The sequence below is a fragment of the Grammomys surdaster genome, unplaced genomic scaffold, assembly GCF_004785775.1.
Source record: "Grammomys surdaster isolate TR1022 unplaced genomic scaffold, NIH_TR_1.0 234, whole genome shotgun sequence".
NCBI classification, from domain to species: Eukaryota; Metazoa; Chordata; class Mammalia; order Rodentia; family Muridae; genus Grammomys; species Grammomys surdaster.
Genome location: NW_021604679.1, coordinates 2,713,302 through 2,735,992, shown reverse-complemented (window position 1 = coordinate 2,735,992; position 22,691 = coordinate 2,713,302). Strand labels below are relative to the sequence as shown.

At 45.7% G+C, this 22,691-nt stretch overlaps 1 protein-coding gene across 1 annotated transcript in view; it reads right to left on the bottom strand.

Annotated features, from left to right (window-relative positions):
* Nr5a2 (nuclear receptor subfamily 5 group A member 2) overlaps positions 1-18,492 on the bottom strand; it is a 114,976-nt gene extending 96,484 nt beyond the window's left edge. Inside the window, exons 1-5 of the mRNA XM_028773808.1 lie at positions 18,223-18,492; positions 10,735-10,797; positions 7,396-7,533; positions 3,647-3,765; positions 2,008-2,149 (exon numbers count right to left, since the gene is read on the bottom strand). Of these exons, the coding sequence (XP_028629641.1) occupies positions 2,008-2,149; positions 3,647-3,765; positions 7,396-7,533; positions 10,735-10,797; positions 18,223-18,286 (526 nt within the window). The 5' untranslated portion in view covers positions 18,287-18,492. The remainder of the gene's footprint in view (positions 1-2,007; positions 2,150-3,646; positions 3,766-7,395; positions 7,534-10,734; positions 10,798-18,222) is intronic.
* Between the last annotated feature and the right edge of the window lie 4,199 nt (positions 18,493-22,691).

Sequence of the window (22,691 nt, the reverse complement as noted above, 5' to 3'; positions counted from 1 at the left end):
TGGGTACTCAAGATAGCATTAGCCCTTTGTGGACTAGAGACATTTCACAACAGATATTTAATACTGAGGAGTAGGGTGAGATTTTCTTTCTGGGTGTGCCAGCTTCTAATATACCAACTCTGTCATGATTCTCACGGAAAACAACACTGTATACCTACTGTGTACCTGCATGTGTGTATCTGCACTAGGGTTCTTCCTTCCTTCCTTCCTTCCTTCCTTCCTTTCTTTTTAAAGAAAATGAGAATCAACCCCACCTCTGGATGAAATGCTTTTTCTCATAACTATCTTCCTCAATCCTAGTTATTTGGGGCTACTTTGTTACAAAGCTTAAGTGCAGGCTCATCTTGAAAAACCCCTTTTCACCTGTACTTCATGAGTACACACCAGAAAAACACCAGCCAGGCTTTGAATTAAAGTGGGATTAGACACAATTAAAACAAAGTCCTCTCCAAAGTCGTCCAGAGGCTCTTCTGTGCCACAGTCCTGTGGAATCGGGGCCAAGTCTAATAAGTTAGTCAGCAGTACCCTCCGGGGCCACCCACAGTGGCCACCGGTAATTAGACAGAACTCAGCAACCTCTGACAACTTGGGACTTTGAGATGGCTGGAGGTCAAGTTTTTTGAGTTTTTTAATCTTAGGATTAATATTCACATTAAAAATTTACTATACATTCTAAGTATCCAAAATTCTATGCTGGATCATAAAAGAGTTTTTCATTTAGATAATTTATCAAATATTCTATTGTTCCATGACCATTGTTAAAAGTATGGGTACAGCTATGGGCCAGTCGCACGCAATTAACACAGCACAATGTTGGGGTTAAAAAACACAATCTTTTTCTTTCATAAAAAAAATCAATTGATATGTTGTAGAAAAACTCATTTATGCTTTAATATCACACCTTCCTCAATATTAAAACTCAACTTGTTCTTAGCCTCTGACACTATTTGGGAACTAAAGGGACTGATTAATAAACATCAAATTACTTCCTTTCTCCATCTCCTCATAAAAGAAGTCCTTAGGCTAACCAAAGTGGGCATTTCTATTTGAAAAAAAAGTTGTTAGTAATTTGGCAGATTTATGCAAAAACAAATTCTTTCATTCCCCCCACCCCCCCATAACTCTCCCAAGAATGAGTTCTTATAGCAGAAAACCTCCAAATAAAAGTAGCTTGCGTTTCCTTGATCAAATGAAGTACACTCTAGCACGGTGCTGGGTACCCCGCCATATTGTGTTATTTGCAGTCTGTTTAATCTGTGAAAGGCCAGCAGGTCAGAGGCTGGAAAATAGCAGCACACCATAACAGTCATGAAGTACAAATTATTTACAGCAGTCACATATTAACTTTACTGGCTGCCAAGCTGAACCCCGAACCGTTCGTTCAGCAGCTGAGGGTGACTTTGGAAGGCCCGCACCATCGCTATTGATCAAGAACCCACTGCTTTGCATTCTTTCTGCTTCCTGGTTATTAAATTGTACAGATTCCGTTATTAACTTTTTCTTTAAAGAAATAGATTTACACTCTTCACACTATTAGAAACTGTGTAAGAAATTCCTTTTCACAATGGAAAACTAACTTTTCTCAAGAATCATCAAGTACATATAAATGAAACAATGTTACAACCAGGCCAATTATCTTTAAAAAAAAAAAAACTAAGTCATCTTCATTTAAAAAAAATTAAGGGCGATTTAATTTTATTTTTCACATTTTTGCAAATGAATTTTATTTGTTCTCAGGAGAGCTGCTTCAGTTCTATTGATCTCTTTCAATATTAAATGTATTGCACCCCGAACTAAAGAGATGGGGAGAGAGACAATTTTCCTGCTTTTCTTTCTTTTCCCTGGTAGACATTAGCATGTTTAAATGGCAGGCTCTTCTACAGAGGAAAGGCAAAAATACTCTCCATCACTGTCACCAGAGTTAGAAGGCGAGAGAAACAATGTCCCCTTGCTCCACACACAATGTTTTAAAGTCCATGTCCCAGGGGATTCCTGGCAGACTCTTACCTTCTACCTTCATTCCAACATCGATACATTTTTTGAATCGACAGTAAGGACATCTCTTTCTCTGTGTTTTGTCAATTTGGCAATTCTGGTTCTCTATGCACGTGTACCTTTTTTGGTTTTGGACAGTTCGCTTAAAGAAACCCTATGAGACAGAGAAAATAGTGAGACATAAAGTCTAACTTGCTTTTCTTCTTTTGTTTTACTCTAGGGAAAATCACCAGTAAGTCCTTTTTATTGTGCCACCAAGCCCTTATGTGGTCCTGTGGTTTAATTTCACATTTCAGAAAGACCAACCCTCAGCATCAGTGCCAGGCCTCAGTGAAGATTTTTCTGGCCTCAGATTTTTATTCCTGAAGAATTACATCTATTTTGCACCATTTCGTTCCAACAGTCAGAAAAAAAATACTCTATATTGACCAATTTTTTTTTTTAAAAAAATCTGGTTTCCTATTAACATCCATGTTCCAAGCAGAGGTAAGTCATAGAACCCTGGTACATTGTTTTTAGGTAGCCTCATACAATTTCAGTCACAAACCATTGTAAGAACTGAATAGCAAATACCTCAGATCTTTTACAAATGTCAACACTTGACAGTTAAAAGGAAAAGGACTTCAAGAACAAAATGGGGAAATGTTCCTAATGCCACTGGAACCCATTCAAGGGTGGGAGCTGTGTTTTAAAAGTCTAACTAATGGAAAAGACATGCACACAAGCAGGGGTGTGTGTGTGCACAAGCCACGAGGCTGAACTGCAGCATAGCCTGTGCCTGTTTACACTTAAGGGGACTGATCAGAAATGGTATATGGCTTTCAGATGAGTAACTCCTCTACTCTCTACTAAGATGGTATCCTTTCTTACTTTAGTTAGCACACACAAAAACAATCTTCATTTGTTGTGGAAAACAAAGGGGTATTTCCTAGCAAAAGTTTAAATAAATGCATTGCGTTTCTACTTTAAAGAAGTTATTGGGGGAAAAAATAGAGAAAATTGAATTTATGGGGACTATTTTTTTAAAATTGACAAATCCTTAAGGTCTTGACAAGATTATTAACAATAAAAGACACTGAACATACTCAAATTCCCTGCATTTAAATAAGTCACATGACACACTTATAAAAATTGTACAATTAGACACTAAAATCTGGTTTCTTGATACCTTGATTAAAAAAATTATTTCAAAATTATTTTCTGAATCCATCAGGATGAAATCATGCAGTTGGCAATTCAGACCTTCATGTCTTCTGGATTAAAGAAAAATGGTCCAACTTGCAGCACAGATTCCTCTCGAGTTAAAATGTACTTGGGTTATACTGTCATGTCTCCTTTTAAGAAGGATGCTTTAAATATATATATAAGTCAAGCAAAATCAATATTTAGGACTGTTAGAAATAAAGTGCTTCTACAGATACAGCCCTGCACCACAATAAACACGAGTCTGACAGTTTCTCGGAGCACAGTATCTATTTGCCTTTGGAACTAAATCAGACACGTTTTAAGTACTAGTCTCCCTACCACCCTCCCCTAACCTCTCACTTTTCATATGAAAAAAGAAACAAACAGCTTAGGTCTAGCTTTGAAGACTTTCCATGGTTTTGGTCAGAACCGTTCTATCTTTCTAGGTAGCACAGGAAAGGCAAACCTTGCAGCTTTCACAGGTGAGGAGACCGTAATGATACCCAGATACTTTATCGCCACACACAGGACATAGCTCTTCCAGATCTTCATCATAGGAGTAATTCACCATTTTAAATTGAGACACTGAAACAAAAAGAGAAATGTGTACATGTGTCCTATTAATTTCCCAGTATAGGTTTTAATGCTGTAAAGCATTGTTGGTGACCAGATATCATCAGGTAAAAATGTAAAATAATGTTTACCCAACTGATATTGAAGAGGACTACTTTTAAACAAGCAAAGCAAAACATCACCACACACCAATAAACATGCACTTCATTATTTTTCAATTTAAAAACAATTCCAACTTTTCTTTTTTGGTTAACATTTTAAAGTGACCACTGTTGACCAAAAGCCAACAGATCAGAAAAGAAACATGAGCCATACAAAAGTTAATTAACAACCCAAAATGTCTTTTAAATCTCTAATGTTCCCAAACGTCACCTTCGCCTAATGGAGCAAAATCAGGCTATAAGTGACTGGTAAGTGGCTTGCTGTATGCGAGTAAGGACACCTCCCTTTGCTAAGCTTAGCAATGCTAATTTGCACTTGGTGCTTTGCAGAGCAATGAAGCTGCAGAAACCTGCTTCTCAAAAGCAACTTTAACAACAGCCTGTGGCTCCCTGGGTTCAAGTCTGTTAGATTAATCAAAACATTCAGTTCCGCATGGACTGTAGTTCTGTTCTGGCCACTTTCATCTCCTCACGTTTGAAAATGCCCTGTGAAAATAAAAACAAGGAAGAGGAGAGGACACCCGGAAGGGGGGCAGAAACAGGCGAGGAAAAGAAACACAGGAGGGTTTAGCAGAGTTCTAGAGAGCTTTGTAATGAACTTCACAAGCTTTAATAAGGAGAAGCATTGCAAAGTATAAACACCTCCGAGACTGCTGGTGGAACAAAAATCAGATCATGGTATCCTGACACACTATGACTAGGGACACTAACGCCCTAGTCTTTGCAGTCAACAAGATAAACTGTGCAGTAAAGGTGAATGGCCAACAGACCCCCTAGACACTCTCAGATGAGATTGAGAACCCACTTTGGCTACCCCTACTCCTAAGCAGGAGGCAGAGCAGGGGTGGGACGGCATCCAGGCAAGGGGCAGGTCTGAACAGCCAGCCACCACCGGTACTCCCCGCACCCTCTTTAAACCCTTTGTGCACCCAGCTCGGGCCCCCTTACTCAACCCTCTGCTACCCAAAGAGGCACAAACTCCAAAGAGAGTTTGCTTTAAGTTAATCAGTGGCATTGCAAGGGGCGGGGCGGGGGAGGGGTACCCACAGCCTGGCAGAAGTTTCTTCATATTTGTTTACTGAAAATAAAATGGAAAAACTGTCCCTATCCCAGAGCCACAGTACTATGCCTCTTTATCATCAGATGGTATCTTTACTCTTTTAAAATGAAGTCTCAGTCTTAACGAAGTGTCAGTTCCCGGACACAGAGCCCTGGGCAGTAGAGTAAGTTGGTACGAGAGAGCAACAGTTTGCAAAGATCTTGAGAAGAGGCACCAGCAAAAGCATTCCCGGGGCTCAGTAACTCAGAAGGGATATTGAGCATGCTCTCTCCAGCGAGGCTAGCTCGTACCCCAACTATGTATTAGAGAGAGGCCAAGACAATCAGGACCTGAGGGTTTGGGGAAAGCTTTGGGTTGGGGAGTTTGTTTAAGTACGGAGCTCTGAAAACTTGTGACTTCTGTTTCCAGGTATGTTTCTGGGCTGAGTGGGGCTGTACTTTATAGATGTGTGTTCTTTTCTGTCTCCCCCAAAAGTAACCTCTAACATCAAATTTAAGAGAATCGGACTGGCAACCACTTGCACTCGCCGTGCCCATCTTAGAGATACCACATGGAAGGAATAGAAGCCCATCTTCCGGCAAAACTCCGAGTCTCGGTGGAGAGAGGTGCATCTGGGAGGCCAGAGGATCATTTTTGTTGTTGTTGTTGTTTACTCACAGGGCACCCAGGGCACCTAAATTAAGAGTTCCGAGAACCAAACCCACCATGGTTTGGAAATTCCTGCGCCCCTGCGAAAGGCGAGGGAACAAACCGGGACTTGAAAAGCTAGGTCCTCCTTCAATCCCCTTGAAGTTGGATGCATCGCGGTGCCTCAGAATCCAGTAACGAATTTTCTTTCTGGGTTCCAGCACCCGTCTAAGTATGACTGTATCCCTGGTGAGGGACCCTACGGCCGGCAGGCAGTCGCGCACAATCCAGGCTGCAAACTACCGCAAAGCCGCGGCAGGCGGCAGGCTTTTTCCCACGCTGCTTTCGAGCCCAGTGCCAAACTACCCTAGGGTAGCCCCTCCAGCAAAAAGGCAAGCTAAGGTCTTGGCTTGGGACAGGAGACCAAGAAGGGTCCTCTCAATTTTACAAAGAAAATGCTACCGGGGTGTTTCTCTCCAGACCTCAATACGCCCGTGTTTTTCGCTCCACTACGCTGTTTTTCCCGGATCCCGCCACTCTAACTGTCTGCATGGGGCAGGAAGTAGCAAAAAGTCGGTCCTCCTGCCGGGAGGAAATTTAGCAGAGCCGGGAGGCCAGAGCGCAGGAAGCAGGCCTGGGGTACTTCTCAGGAATCCCAGGTGCATCTCTTTGTGCCGAAAAGGCTTCCTCAGTACCAGACACACAAAGTTAGTCTAAGGACTGAGGCCAGGGAACTTCTACAACCTTAACCAAGGACTTGAAAAGACCTCAGGATTATCCAGGATATCTGACCCCACCGCACGCCTGCCATCCCCTTTCCTCGAGCCTAAGGCGACCTTTGGTTTCCTGGCCAGAGCGCGCAGCCTACCTTAGTTAGACTAAGAGCTCTGTTCTCAACACTTCCCGGACCCTTTCAAGTTTGTGCAAAAGGCCGGCAGGAAGCTTTGGGGGATCACAAGCCTGCTGGCCTCAGTATCCTGAACTCTGGTTGGGGAAAATATAGAAAAACTTTTCCTAACATTGTTCCCACCTTGGCACGTTGCTAAGATAAAGTTCTGAAGAGTTTAGAGTATAGAAAATACGGGAGATGGGACTTCGTCATTTTCTGATGTTATCAATGAAGGATAGGGACACAATTGGCAGAGCTATACTCAGGGCTCTAAGTCTGAAAAGGTAATGAGCTAACCCTGAGCACCTCGACTCATTCGGCTTTATTCTGGACGGGAACAGAGTTGGGGTAATTGGTGGTTTTAGCTATGCCAGCAGTTGAGTTGCCTTAAAAGACTGCCGGGTCTGGCAAGGCTTTTTTTGGGTGTTCGTGTGATCGAACGCCACTAACACCACCAATCGCCTTCCCGTGATCTTCTCTTGTATATACTTGGCTATTCTAGTAAGTCTTTTCCCTCCACGCGGGAGCATGTGCGTAAGAGCTCCAACAACCTAGAACCGGTGAGCAGAGACGAATTCCCCTTCTCAGAAAGATTATTCTACGGTACCCTTAGCTTCCAGCTGCCCAAGCTCCAGTTGGCTCTGAGCTTGAAGTCTCTCTACTTAATTAGAAGTGGCCAATTAGACGTTGATGAGAAAGCACCGTCCGCCTAGTTCAAGTGCCATTAACTTTTATGCTCGCATCTAGAGAGAAGACCGAAGCCGGCGCACTACAAACTGCCAGCCGGGCTGCTCTGGTGCCCATGCCGCAGGAGGCTGAAGCCCACAGTGTTAGTCCGAGAGTGTAAAAGCCAGGAGCCCGAGCGCCACGGCACACCGTACCGCACCATACCGCACCCCCTTTACCTTGCATGTTTTCCGGCATCTGCCCCTGTTCCCCATGCGATCGGACCAGTCCTGGGGCTTCTGTCTCCACTTTGGGCAGCATGACAAGGCGGCTGCGGGCAGGAATGGGGCGTCGGTGTCGGTCCGGAAGCCCAGCACCTGGACACGGGCAGCACAGATTCAACTCCAGCGGAAAGAGAGAAGGGAGTGATCAGCGTGCCCGCTCACCCACCCGCTCGCCAGAGCTGCCGGGCAGGACCTCCGAGCCCTGTCCGGTCCGACAGCTTCAAAGCTGCCCCTGAGCTGCGCGCGGGAGATCCGGGTTACCAAGCCAGACTATGAAGACCGCGTTCTGCTGCCGGGGTTCCGCTCCGCAAGGGCGGAGGCAGCGACAGCAAAGGCGCTGCTGCCCCGGACAGCGATCTGTGCGCGCCGCGCTCCGGAGGGCAGCAGAGGCGGCCGCCAGCTGCTACTGCTGCAGCGGCTGAACGGCTCCTGGACTCCTTCTCCTCCCTGCACCCGCCCTCTGGCTCAGGATCGGCAGGGGTCTCTCTCTAGCTCTTTTGCTCGCCTCACTTCTCTCCCCTCCTCTACTGTCCTCTTCTCTCCTATCCTCCCCTTCCTATCTCTCCTTCAGCTCCCTCTCTCCCACTATCACAAGTGTGGAGTTCTGAAGTTCCAACCTCCCACTCCTCTAGGGTGGAAAGCAACCCTTTCCAGCCCCAAGGGTGACAGAGCCAGGAGAGGGGAAGACCAGCTGGAGAGGGGAGGTAAGCTGGAGGAGTGGGGGCAGGGGGGGAGGTGAGAGGTGAAGACAGTGAATGGGGACGCAGGTTCCAGACTCAGGTCGGACACTAGCCACTAGCCAATAAGGAAGCTCCGGCCTCAGTGCCGGCCCCAACCTCTTCACCCCGCCTTAATCTACTCCACCCCACCCTGGTCTGGGACGGGAGGGGTGAGCGGGGGGAATGTAAATGCTACTAGGTTTCTCAGATATTGAGGAGCGACCTGTGTCTAAGTAAAGCGGCCAGGGATCTGAGGGCTGAGAGGCCATTTCAAAGAGCTGAGGAAAGGCAAGGAGAAGGGCTGCAGAGTGTGGGTGTAGGTGGTCCTTGCGTGAGTGTGAAGAAGAGGACCTGTGGAGTGAAGGGCCCACTTAAAACACTGAGAAAAAGGATGTTAATTTTATAAGTGGAGGGTGGTTGGTCCCCCATCAAGGTCCTCCCTGAAAGCAGACGTCGAGAGGCTCAACTGAATGGCTGAGCCCTAAAGAACCCAAGGCTCACTTTGGGGACAGCGAAGTCCCCGAGGTTTCTCTCCCTTTGCATGGAATTCGAGTAAGAGACAGCCACTTTTGCTTCCGCTGCTTACCAACTCACCTCCCTGCTTTTATGAAAAGGACACTTGAGTCTAAGATTATCTTGGTGATGGACTATTGAATTTTTAGTGAGAGCTGTGTTTGGACACAGGACGAAAAGGTCAGCCCTGGATTCCCTTCTATATTCTAGAGTCCCTTCGGTGGTCCCATGCCCCACACACAACCCCCACGAGGCTCGGCATTTTTTTTTTAAGTTATAAAGAACCATCTGTTATGCAAGCTCCTTAGGCCACTAGCCCAGCTTTATCGTTAAAGTTTTCAGATCTCATCCCAACAAGATGAAAAACATTCGTCCCAGTCTCCTGGATGCATGCAAAGCTTCATACCCACGGTCTGCTGTGCAACTGGGTAATTATCAGAGTCCACCCACAAGGGGGTGGATTTGAATCTCAAAAGATCTGAATTTATTCTATTTAAATGGCATAGAGATCACATAAACTGCCCAGTCTAGTATTTAATGAATATAAAATGATTCCAAATTATTGCTTATACTTTTATATTGAGATAGGCCATCCACTGATGGCTATCAATTCAAATATATTGATATTCTAAACTGATTCCTATTTTGCATTAAAACATATACATACACACAGAATCTAAATTACTTAATTTCCAGCTTTAATAGCATCTTTAGGGTTCTAATGTGGCCTAAGCACGTCCCTTCTGGCCACAGATATTGAGGGGGCCTGCCAATTAGTTTGTATGACAGAACAGGCTGAATATGCCTGTATTAGTGATCATTAAGGTCAAGTTTTCACGTTAGTATCAAGTAACAATGTCAATACATTTTCAGTATTGCCCCTTATTTAAGACATCACTTTGAATTACAAATACATTTCTTACATAGTTCAGAAAGGGAACAAGTCTCCAGGCTCAAACCATTACTGGTTGCCTGCTTTACTTTGGAGTTCATGCAAACTTGAGAAATCAGCTTATTTCAAAGGTTTACGAACAACCTCCATTCACTGCAATTCTAAGGGCTTATAATGATCTTTGTTTATCATCTTCCTACCCAGGAACTTCTTGGTCTGCTGCGAGTGCGTGTGTGTGCTGCGCGTGTGTGTGTGTGCGTGCGTGCGTGCGTGCGTGCGTGCGTGCGTGCGTGCGTGCGTGCGTGCGTGCGTGTGTGTTGCAAGAGATGACTCCCAGAGTTGAAAGGCCTTGTGACTTACTGTGACTAGAAAGCTGGCCAGAACCAGGGGCTGAGGCTGACCCAGTGAGGTGAACTTTGTGGTCATGCTCAGTAGCACCAGCGTCTGGGCCAGAAAAGACTAACTTAGGTCAAGTTAGTGGCTCTCCAGCCCAATCTGCTCCCCCCCCCAATCCGAGCACATCTTCCATAGACAGAGGGATGAATGCCAAAGGTCAAGTGAGGCTTTCCTTTATCTTCCCACAGGTAGACTTTCCAAGAAAAAGCCTCATAGTGGAGGAGGGAAGAGAAGACAGAGAATACGTGTCCAAGAATTTGGTCTTTGACATTTAAGCTGTGGTGCTGGCTTTCCCTTGCTTTGGAGATCTCTCTAGTCTAGGTGGAGCCTCTGTCTAGCAGCCAACTGAGGAGGGGGGTACCAAAGGTTCGAGATCTAACAAACAAGAGAAGTTGCCTTTTTTTGCCAGGTGTAGGACCTCCCACCATTAATCCCAGCACTTGGGAGGAAGAGGCAGGAGGATCTCGAGTTCAGCTGCCAGCAAGGTCTACATAAGGGATGGATGTAAGGTCTCTATACTGGACAATCAGTGCTACATACAGGATGAACACACACACACACACACAAAGAGTGAGAGAGACAGAGACTGGGGGGGGGCGAGGAGGGAGGGGGATGAGCTTTTTCTAGAAAAACCTGACATCCACCTCCACGGTGGAACAAGGTACCTAGGATTGGCCTTATTTCATATTTCCAGGTTCTTGACATCTCAGTTGGGTTTGAGGGCGTGAAATCTACAGGAGCTGGGTTTTGTTGGAAATTCAAGGGCACACTCACGTTTTTCCCGGAGTTGTTCCTCAAGTCTGGGGGTGTGGTGAGTCTCTGGTCCTGGTGCAGACACTGAGGGAGTGAAGGAAACAAGCTACCAAGCTCGTTCAGAGCCTTCAGAGTGCACCCTCCCAATGTCCTCTAGACAACCCAACACCCACTCTGGGTCCTTCACTCTCTTATACCCTTGGATAGACGATCCCACAGAAGCAGGGAACCAGTTCTGTGACCTTGACTGGGTGGAGGTGTCTTCTAGAATGTTCTGTACCCTAGGGCTTTGTGGCGGGGAGGAGGAGGAGGAGGAGGAGGAGGAGGAGGAGGAGGCGGTGGCAGCAGCAAAAGGCGTTCACCTTTCCTCTACCTGGGATGGTTCTAGGTTCCTAAAGTCTCAGATGATGTCTGAGAGACTAAATGACTGGGGAAGGTAAGCGAGTTGAGATGAAAGGGGTGCAACGGGACCTATGTGATCTAAATGCTTTAGCCAACAACGGAGAACGCATCAACCATGAGCTGGGACACACATCCCATCCTCCGCGGGAGATATCTTTTATCAAATGCCACTCTGCCTCTTTATGGGAGCATATGTAGGAATACACCAGGGCCTTACTATTGGCGGAGACTTAAAGATGTTTCCCCTACCTACCACAAGCATTCCGAATTTCTCTGGCACTCTCCAGCCAACTTCTAGCAAACTTCTCCCTCCTCACCCCTCCCCCGCGCCTCCTCCTTTCCAGCAAGGGTAGTCTCCGGGGTTTGCCCTTCCCGGCTTTGACTTTGTCTTCAAGTGTTGATTGACGGTTGCAATTACAAAGGATGATAGCTCGGGGAGGCTCCTGCAGCCTTGATGAGCCCGAGAAGCGCAGGCCTGGAATATTTTATCCAGCCTCGGCGTTCCCGTGTGCGCCCCATTCACCCAGCTGGCTGGAGCTGAGGAGGTCTCGCACTCCCCACCCACGAGGATGCAACTGCAAGTTCTCCTCCCTTCTCCCTTCCGGAGGTTGCGCGCCGCTCGGTGGAGCGCACACGGAAAACAAGCCTACCCTTGACCTGACCTAAGAAGCGCCGGTCCGCCCTGCGCTCGTAACCCACTTTAGGCTGCAGCTGAGGGGGGAAAAAAGCCAAGGTATCCAGGACCAATTCAAGTTTCCAGAAGCACAGTAGCAGACACTGCTTTCCCGCGCACCCGAGAAGATGAAGAGTTTGGAGCGACCCGCCCAATTTAGCAAAGAACTTGCAAAACTTTTTATCCTGGCAAACAAAATTTAACGCTTCCTCCTCTGTTCTCACTTTTCTCTTTTGATGATAAAAAAGCAAGCAAGCAGGAAGGAAGGAAAGAAAAAGAATTGAGTAAAGTTACCTTTTTGGTCCTACGTATCTACTTCTACGCATCATCTAGTTCTGAAGCCCGAGAAGAATCTTAGGTTTTTTGTTCTAAAGTATTCTTCCCCTGGAAGCGACAACCCAAAGGGAAAGAGAACCGATTTTATCAGCTCCTGAAGCTCTGACTTCCCTATTTTGCCATCCCTCCCACTTGAAGATTCCGTCAGGTGAAGCTGCAAAACTCAGTTGAGCCAATAATGCCTTTTGCCTGCTGGGTTCTGGCGGCTGAGCTCCCACCCCCCACCCCCGCCCCTCCTTCCTGGGCTCCACGCCCTCCCCCGGAGCGCTTTGTTTTAAAAAGAACTGCAGGGTTTCAGCACAGCTAAAGACAAAACTTTTGCGCACCTTGTAGATGAAGCATTGCAAAACAAAACACAAACTTGGTGCCAGTGGTCTTCCCAGGTTCAAAAAAACATTTTTAAAACTCTCTTTGTATTGATTGTTTCAAATAAGCACTGCAGGCACGCTGCAGGGGTTGGGAGGTGGGAACATCCCACGCCTCCGTGAGAGGGCAGGCTGCCAATTGCGGATTTGGGGCAAACGTGCAGATTTTCAATCCTCTAAAAGAGCGTCCTAATAAATACCCAATCCCGGGCTTCACGCCTGGGGAAAAAAAAATGCCAGGGTAAGCCCTACTTCCCTCTCTCTACCGCTGGAGCCCTTCACCCTGGTCCTGAAAGAAAGGAGGGAGTTTTTGACTTCTGTTTTTTTGGAATTTAAGGCTCTCTATATTTAGAATTACTTCATTGGGAACGTTCTTCAATCCCGGGTCTAAACTCGCCCTGCCTTGGGAGCCCCGGATCTTCAAAAGAGATCTGGTCTACAAAGCCTCGGAGTGGGAAAATTATCTGGGCTAAATAGACCAGACCAAACACCACATGGCACTGGCAAGCCCAAGACAGTCCAGGAGCCAGTCGACCAAGAGGTCTGTGGTGAAACAAACTAGGCGACACCTAACATTTCTCTCCTCAATAAACCCACCCGGTCTCAATCTAGGCTAGAAATTGTCCTTTAGGGCACTGAAGGCACAGTACTAAACCTCATCTGCTGACTTCAGTGGGAAGTGCTTGAGCTAAGATTTCTTCTGTGGTAGTTTTCTTTTTTTTTTTCTTTCGAGATTTGGTTTCACTGTGCAGCCTTGGCTGTCTTGGAGCTTGCTCTGTAGACCAGGCTGGCCTAGAATTTACAGAAATCCACCTGCCTCTGCCTCCAGAGCACTGGAATTAAAGGTGTGTGCCACCACTGCCCGGCCCTTATGAGGTTGTTTGTTTGTTTGTCTGTCTGTCTGTCTGTCTGTCTGTCTGTTTTAAATCTCCCCCACCCCGCTAGGATCTGAGAAAGTCCCTTTCTCAGAAGAGGCTCTACATTGAGATTACCTTTCTTTTCAGGTAAATCAGCCATTGGCATATAGGTGATAATAAAGATGTTCTTGTGCAGCTGTTTGAGTCCTCTGTCTATAAAAGAGCAATGTGGACAAACCTAGGCTATGGCTTACAGTTGTGACATCCTTGAGCATGGGCACCCAAGGAGCGAGGCATAGTTTTAGAGATGGAATGTTTACAAAGGCCTCACAGTTCAGGGAGATGGAGAACACTGGGTGCTTTCCCAGAGCACCCAGGTTTGATTCCCAGCACCCACAAGGCAGCTCAGAACTACCTGTAACTCTAGTCAAGGGATCAGAGGCTCTCTTTTGGCACCAGGCACACAGTAAGACAGACAGACAGGCAAAACATAAAAAATTTTCAAGCCTGCACAATTCAACGGATGTCAGTGTCCCCTTTACCCAGAAGGCAATTTTTGTGATCAAGAGATGATGGGATGGACCTGGGGGTGCATCTTATCTGACACATCACCTTTCTGTCCTGTGCAATACCCAGAATTGGAAAAGATGAACTATGGCCGATGTTGGGGGTGGTAGAGCCCAGGTCTTGAGAGTGGCAGCAGACAGGTGTTATAGCCAGCCAGGAATACCAGCATTTAGGAATTTGAGGCTAGCATTCACTTCAAACTGAGACTCTTATCTCAAAACCGAGAGAGAGAGAGAGAGAGAGAGAGAGAGAGAGAGAGAGAGAGAGAGAGAGAGAGAGAACACAAGACAAAAGCAGTAATATCATTCCTTGTCTAGAACCTGGAAGGTTTTAAAGACTAGCAGAGTGACCTTACACAGGTCCTTTGAGGGGATGATTTTGATTTTGAGCTGGGAGGGAACAGAGACACTGTGTGTTCAGATCCTGAGCAAGGAATCCAGCACTTCTTCCCAAGGGAGGGGCAACTGGATTTGTCCAAAGTGTTTAAAGACAAGCTGTTTAACCGGTGCTTTGCCTATCCTCTTCCCCTATAGACCAACAATACAGATCCTTCTTCTGAATTCCATGACTGAAGTGACTGCCTCATACTATCATGGATGCTGTGAATGTCCTTAGCTTGGTCTGCATGCAGCAGCCATGTGCATTGCCACAGTGCACCTTAGGCTAGGACCACCAATATCATCTCCCTCAACATCCACCTTTACCTCCCAAGAAATTATTGCCAATTTCTTCATGTCACACTTTTGAATTCTAGGAGTGATTTCCATTACAGAATGCCAAGGAATACAAAGAGCCATTTACAATTGTCTTTGGGGAATGTCTGACCAACTTTAAGTTACAATCCCCCCCCCCCCCCAATATCAGAGCGAGGGAGCAGATTTGAGATACATTGCTGTTGCTGGGGTTCTGTTTACAGCTCACTCTGCTGACAATCAGTGAACTTTTGTAAAGCAAGCAAACTTTCTGAGTCTATAATTTAGTTAGAAAAGGGATTCTGAGGGAACTGGAGAGATGGTTCAGAGGTTAAGAACGTTCCTTTTTCTTCCAAAGGACCAAGGTTCAAATCTCAGCACCCACATGGCAATTTACAATGGTCTGTAACTCCAGTTCTAGGGGATCTGACATCCTTACACAGATGTACACAGAGACAGAATATCAATGTAAATAACGTTTTAAATTTAAAAAACGGGCTTTACGAAGTAAACTTTATAGCTGACTGTCGATAAATAACAGCCTTGCCCTCTTTCCTGTCACATTGCCCCAAGTTTATCTTTCTGATAGGACTCACCTTCTAGGACCACTAAAAATGCAAGTACCAGATCAGCTAACTTATCCATGTTGCGTGGTTTGACCCCTCCTTATTGATCACAACAGTATCCCTAGACAGAATTGCTTACCAGACAGCTGAAGCTATTTGCAGTTTCAAAATTAGATACCACTGTTTATCAATCAAAACATAACCAAGAGATTTTTTTTTATAAAGTACAAATTTGTCTGGAGAATTTCAGATCGTCTGGATTTCCCAGGCACAAACTCTCAAGTTAATGCTGCTCATACCCGCAGAGGACCATGTCTCCTGTCTCCCCCCCACCACCACCCAACTCCCTTGAAGTCAAATGGCTCTCCCAGAGAAGTTTTCCTTCCTTTAGGGCAAAGAGCAATGGAGGGTCAGACAGAGAAGTAGGTACTCAGTGGTTGAGGCTATGGAGCAAAAGGGTCAGTCTGATGTTTAAAGAGACCAGTCTTGAGGAGGCTTTGTCTAGCTCAACCCTTGTCCAGGACTGAATTCAGAACATCTCGGCCAGTGGGCCAGGTAAAAGAGTCAAATCAAGGACTAAAGCATGATCAAGCCAGGATTTGTTGGGCCATGATCCTTTTCTAGCTTTCTGGTTTTGTGTTTCAAGTTTCAAACACTTAAAACAACTAAGTAGAGCCTGGTTGTCGGAAACCTCAGCTAGTCTCTACAGGAAGCTGTGTGCAGTTTGCCATCTCAAAACTACTGAGGTCCTCAGCTCTGTAGCTGCTCAGGGGCAGGGAGGGTGTCCATCTCAGTGGGCCTGCTATTGCAATGAAAAAGACTCATGTCAAAGGTCAACTCTTCCTTCAGGAATGGGCTCTTCAAGGCCCTAATCTGAAGGTGCCTCACCGCCCTGGCTTTCAGACAGCTCAGTCCTACCAAGGCTCCCAGAGTGATCCTGGGAAAACATGGGAATCTGGGTGCCTGTAGCTGCTTTCCAGTCATCGAGATGTGGGAGAACTCTCCAAAGGATCTACAGGGATGTAAAACTACTCCTAGATGGCTACGATGAGCATGATGAAAAATTCCTTCCCCCGTGACCCTTTTTCCCCCCTACACTCTCCCCCTACCCCTTTGAGAGAATTGGATGGTCATTTTGAGATCTAGCGATCTGAAGGGCTTAGGGAAGCCTGGGGTTTGGGTGTAAGTTGGTCCGGGTGGATGAGGAACCTTCGGTACAGTTCTGGGAAGGTAAGGCCCCAGGCAACCCCTTGGAAGTCTATCAGTTCCAGTTCCATCCCGCCTCAGTTCCAGCAGAGCCTTTGAGATGCTACTACAATGCAGTGAGTGAAAACCGGCTCAGCTCGACCGCGGTCTGCACTCCGCTTGCTGCCTTTCTGTCTTTTAATTCACCCCGGTGGGCTAGGGACCCAGCGAGGGCACCGCGTGTGTGGTCCCAGGTCCCGGGTAGCCCTGCGCCGGTGCGAGCCGGGTGCACACGCTTCTCTGGTGCACACGCCCGCTAGCCCGCACCCACCCCCCCCCCAAACGTTCCCCGTTCCCGTAGGAAGTGAAGTGTTCAGCGTTCGGTGGATGCAAAGCTCACAAAGCTCTAGTTTCCCTGCCCTCTGAAGAGCCATATGCTCTCTCTCCTTCTGCACTCGCTTCCCTGTGTTTTCTTTTTCATAAGTACAGAACGTTTTTAGGTGAACATTTCCTCAATTGATACTTCAGGGCGTAGCTGGACCATAAAAAAAAAAAAAAAAAAGCAATCAGTGCCTTAGGTGGAGTCAGCATGCTGCCCCCAGGGAAAGAGAATGCCGGGGACCTGATTATCCTGTTCTGAGACTGGGCTGGCGATCACTGACTGCGCAAGGACCCCTGGAGAAGGGTCGACCCTGGCTCCCGGTCCAGAGGAAGCAAAGGGGGCGCGCTCTCTAGCAGGGTCACAACCTACTGGAGATTGCTTCCTTTGTCTTTAACTTTTAGGATTAACTGAATGTTACTGTATTTACTAAATTTATGGTAAAATTACCAAGTTTATGGTTCTATATTGGTATAAATGTGTGTGGATGTTTATCCTTTAAAAAAATGAGTCAGGCATGGTGGCTCACACCGACAGTTCCGGTATTATGGAGAGAAACAAGCTGCAGATTCGTGGCCAGCCTAGGCTATCCCTTGTCTCTCAGGAAAACAAAAACAAAACCCAGTCATCACTCACTCCCAAAGAACAACAATAAGGAACCCCAAGATGCTTCGATGTGGTGGCTAGGTGTGTAGCAAGTGCCCAAACTCTAGGTTCCACGTATGGGGAAGGTATGTGGTTATTTCTGTCGATAAAAGCAAGTCACAGTCATAGTAGATCCCCACCCAGAATCTTTTAATAATAGTCTGATGTTTTTTCTTGAATGACTTTCATTTGCCAAGAAACAAAAAAAATTTTTTTTTCTATAGGATCACAATGAATGAGACATCTCATGGTCCAATTCCTTGAAATGTCACAGTACTGGGAAGCTACCTGCTAGGTAGTTTTTTGATCAGTGGTTGATCAATGTTATTTGCTTGTTTCAAACTGTTCAAAATTTTACTTGACCTGGTTGATTCAAAATGATCAGAAATTGGTCAGGCTGAAATAGATGATTTAAAACTGTATTTTCTGCTAGGCAGTAATGACATACACCTTTAATCCCAGCACTTGGTAGGCAGAGGCAGAGGCAGATGCATCTCTGACCCTGAGGCTAGCCTGGTTTACAGAGCAGAGGTCCAGGACAGCCAGGGCTACACAGAAACCCTGTCTCAGAAACCTGTTTTGTTGTTGTTGTTGTTGTTGTTTGTTTTTTGCTAAGTTGATCAAATACAATGACATCCCCAAACACTGGATACAATAAATGATATTCATGTGTTGAATTACTCATCTGCTTCTTTCAACTTCAAGAAAAATAAATGTGTGATATATGTGTGGGTTTATTGTGTGCTTTTAATAATTACCACAGGCAAAGTAGTGCATTAAAACACAGATCCACCAGCAGTCGCGCAAACAGCCAGATGTTAAGAGAGTGGCTTCCTACTTACCAATAGCTGTAAGTCCATGCTTAAGAAAGTCTTGAAAATCCCCAGTATCCGAACTAGCAGACATTCTTAGCGAAATTATTGGCAGTCCTTTGGCTTACAGCAGAAATCATTGAACGTGGGAAAGATTGCAGCTTGTCATATTTTGTGACCTTGGGAAAGGAAACCTCAGACTACAGTAACCCTCATTTCCTTAGTGAAAGTTAAGAAAAAGGGGGAAAAAAAACCAGAATTCAGAAAGGCTCCAGACCATGTTCTCCTGGACTCTGCACTTTTTCCAGCATGCGTGACCTGCTGTAAACCATGTCTCCAGTTTCATGATGGTTTCTAATCAGAAGAAAGGAAGCTTTCAATAGGCTTTGACTGGTCACATGACCCTGTGCAGGTTGATAAGAGGACCCTGTTATAAAGTGACAGCAAAAGAGATAAGAACACTTGGCAGATAATGACAAAGAAATGATTAACTCAGAAAAGGAGGGGCTCTTCTGCAGCCCAGAGAGTGGAAAGTTGTAAACCCAAGGGGTCAGGAGATCAGACTTAGTGGATAAAACTCCAAACCATCTTAAGTCCACTAGCTAAACTGCAGCTTGTGACATTGCCCTTTGATGTCACTGCTGCTGGCATGGAGAAGGGCAGACACTGCTCTTCTGACCTCTGCAAATACATTTTAGATGATAACATTGGCGGGCATTAATTCTTTAAATGGTGACTGTAGATATGATTGACACTTTGAAACTCTATAGGTAGCACTTGCAAGCTCATGGTCATTTACTTACCATTTGACCAATTGCTTTAAAAAGCAGTCCTGTTTGTTTGTTAGATGAGGCATTAGCTTGCTTGTGTATTGGTTGTTGGGCTGAAACAGTAATTTCTTTACCTCCATAAAGTAAAACACCTTGAGATAAAATTTGGGCAAAATGATGAATGTAGAATGTATTTTTCATATATCCTTCTGTATATAATAGTATGTATATGTTTGTGGGGGCTCACCTGTGTGTGTGTGGGTAGATGGTACATTGTGTGCATAAGAAGCTCAGAGTATAAGCTTGGGTATTGTTTCTTTTTGGTTGTTTTGTTTATTTGTTTGTTTGCTTGCTTGCTTGTTTTCCCTGAAATAGGGTTTCTTCTCTGCATAGCCCTGGCTGTCCTGGAACTCACTCTGTAGACCAGGCTGGCCTCGAACTCAGAAATCCTCCTGTCTCTGCCTCCCAAGTGCTTGGATTAAAGGCGTGTGCCACCACCGCCCGGCTATGTATCATTTGTTATACATAGCTCATTTTAAATGAAAAAATAATGTTTGCAAGTAAGGGCCGGGCAGTGGTGGTGCACACCTGTAATTTCAGCACTTGGGAAACAGAGGCAGGTGAATCTCTGTAAGTTCTAGGCTAGACTGGTCTACACAAGGATAGTCAGGACTACACAGAGAAACCCTGTTTCAGAAAACCAACATAATTAATAAGTATTATTAATAATAAAATAATAAACAAATAAAATAATTGGTAGGATTTTCACAAATCTTATTACTATGTGACTTCATGGTAACCAACTGGCTTCCCTCATCTGTTTTATGTTCGGTCTGAGGTGAGATCCTGTTTCTGTTCAAGTGTAATGACTGACAGGAGGGAGTAGTTGCTTCATTTAATTATTTTGAGATGTGGTCATGAGATAGAGCCCTGGCAGACCTAATACTTACTATGTTGCCTAGGCTGACCAGCATTATAAGGGAGTACTGTAATTATTTTTATGATAATTATGGATTTTTAAAATACATATTATACCAAAATTCTACAAGTACTCTTGTTTGTTCATCTTTTGTTTTGTTTTGAGACAAGGTTTCTCTGTGTAGACTTGGCTGTTCTGGAACTCTCTCTGTATGTCAGCTACGCCAGTATAGCTGACTGAGTTCCTTGGATCGGCGGAGGGCTGAGGGTGAGAGAAAGAAAGACAAGGAGTCATCTGGTAAAGAACCAAATACTATATTTTCAACTGCATAGCTCCCTTTTATACTCCCCACAAAACAGGAACACAAACAGGAACAGGAATAAAAACAGGACACACTTGGCAGCCTACCACCCAAGCTTGGATTTCTCCTTGAGCAGTCTTCTCAGGGAAATGCATAGAGACAGGGGAGTGGGCACAACAGCACAGGTGCAGAGGATGGTGACTCACAATTCACCCCTTTTCTTTTAATTAGAGGCCGAGCGGAGACAGAGACCAGACCCTCAGTGAATATTGGGGATATTGTAATGATCCCCAACCCCCTGTTGTTGTACAGTGAGGTGGTATGGTCATACCCATACCAGTGTCTTTTTCCTGAGGAGGGGAACTGTATCAACACCAACCCCTATGCAGCCAGGCATGTCTCTCAGGGAAAACTCCCGGCTGCAGCTCGGGCCTAGGTGAATGATTACGTTTTTTGTAACATGGTCAGCCACACTTGGGCAGAGGGATCCCCTCGACCATGTAAAAACACCAATCCTTGCACAACAGCTTGAGATTGTAGCTGTTGTGCCTGAAGGCAGCACAGGCACCCAAAAACAAGCATTAGCAAAATTAGGCTAAAACTGCCAAGGAAGTAACTCCAGCCCACTCTTTCACCAGCATTCCCACTTGAAGAAACATGCCCAAGATAGATGACCCATCAATAGGATCAATTCTGGTATTATTAACTAATACAATCTTATTAAAGAGCTGCCAAGTAAGATTATAATTAGCATTCCAAGAGCCAGAACTCAACTGATTCAAATACTTAACAGAAGAGGAAGCATTAATTACATGCACAGGTGTAACACAAATGGCATGAAAGAAGGGACAACATGTCTGGTGGATAACATAAAATCTACTTGTTCTTGAACCAAAGCAATTTGTTGATTTAAATTTAAAACAGCAATATGAAAATGAGACTGAATATCACTCTTGAAAAAGCAATGCACCCTGCCCAAAGGTTCATTCAATGTGTGACAGTGATAAGTAGCCATTTTTCAAAACATTCAAGGCGACATAGAAAGTCATAATGAGAACCTGGTGCTTAGTAAACCCTTGGCTCCATCTCTCTTTTGCCCAAGATGCATTTACTTCTAGGTTTGAGTACTCCCCAACCTTGAGATCTGAATGAGTTCTGACAGCTGACACTTGTTGAGCAACCTGGTTTGCAGAGTTGATGAGGAACACAGTCCTTTGCGTGCAGATTGAGGTTGCCCCCTAATCTGATGGACCAGCTCTGGTGAGCAGAACCTCGATAAACGTGTTTTGGACCAGGCTCCATTTCTGACCTAGGCCGGTTCACCCCTCCTTAGACAACCTAGTGGTCTCCCGCTCCCGAAAGGTCACCATATTGATGCCAAACTTAGTGCGGACACCCAATTGGCATAGCGCACTACAGCCCAGAACTCCTGGACTCAAGTGATCCTCCTGTCTCAGCTTCCCAAGTACCTGGGACTATAGGTCTGCACCACTGCACCCTGCATCTTGGTGATCTCTGAAAAGGGAAGGTCTGGGTGGTGGTGGTGCAAATCTGCTCCTGCCTCTCCTTCAGAAATCGAACATAGCCCGTGACCGGGGCCTTGTGTCCATTTGGGAGAATCTTCTTTCTTTTCTTGCCTTTGGGCCAGCCTCACTTCTTCACTGGCTCCTGCTGGGGCCCCTTCTCTCCGGCTCGAGAACCCTCACTACACTCCTGCTTGACAGCCACTACAAAGGGCCCATGCTGGCCTGGAGTCTTGCCTCCTGCAGGTGAGGTGCATGTCCAGGTCCCCATGTCCAGGGACCGTGGGACACGGCCACTCCAGGCGAGACCTCTGAAAAAACTTTCCTGGGATTTCAGCCTCCCCCTCTCTTTTCTCCTGGAGCCCACTTCCTTTCCTCCAAAGGCCCCCAAGAGTTCCTCCTCCTCAGAAGAAGAAAAATCCCCCAATGTAGATGAAGAGGAGGAAGAAGATCCACATAGGGACTCCCTAGCCAATTCGTTTTCACTGACAAGGGCATCCCTAACCAGTTTCCAAATACCCCAAACTTAGAATTTTTTTAATTCTTTCATAAATTCTTCAATAACCCTAGTTTCAACTGCGGTTCCCCGCAGAGCCAGAAGAATAGATAGTTGCTTAGCCAGCAACTCCTTACTATGTGCCAAATCCATGGCATTTACTTATCCCGAAAACTTACCTTCAGTTCATATCCAATATGTCTCCTGTCCTCATGCGCACCCCGGAGACAGCCGGTCAGCAATCTTCCTCATCTTTCCGATCTCAGTGGGACCTCCACTTGTCAGCTACGACAGCATAGCTGACTGAGTTCCTTGGATCGGCGGAGGGCTGAGGGCAAGAGAAAGAAAGACAAGGAGTCATCTGGTAAGGAACCAAATGCTATATTTTCAACTGCATAGCTCCCTTTTATACTCCCCACAAAACAGGAACACAAACAGGAACAGGAATAAAAACAGGAACAAGGAGACACACTTGGCAGCCTACCACCCA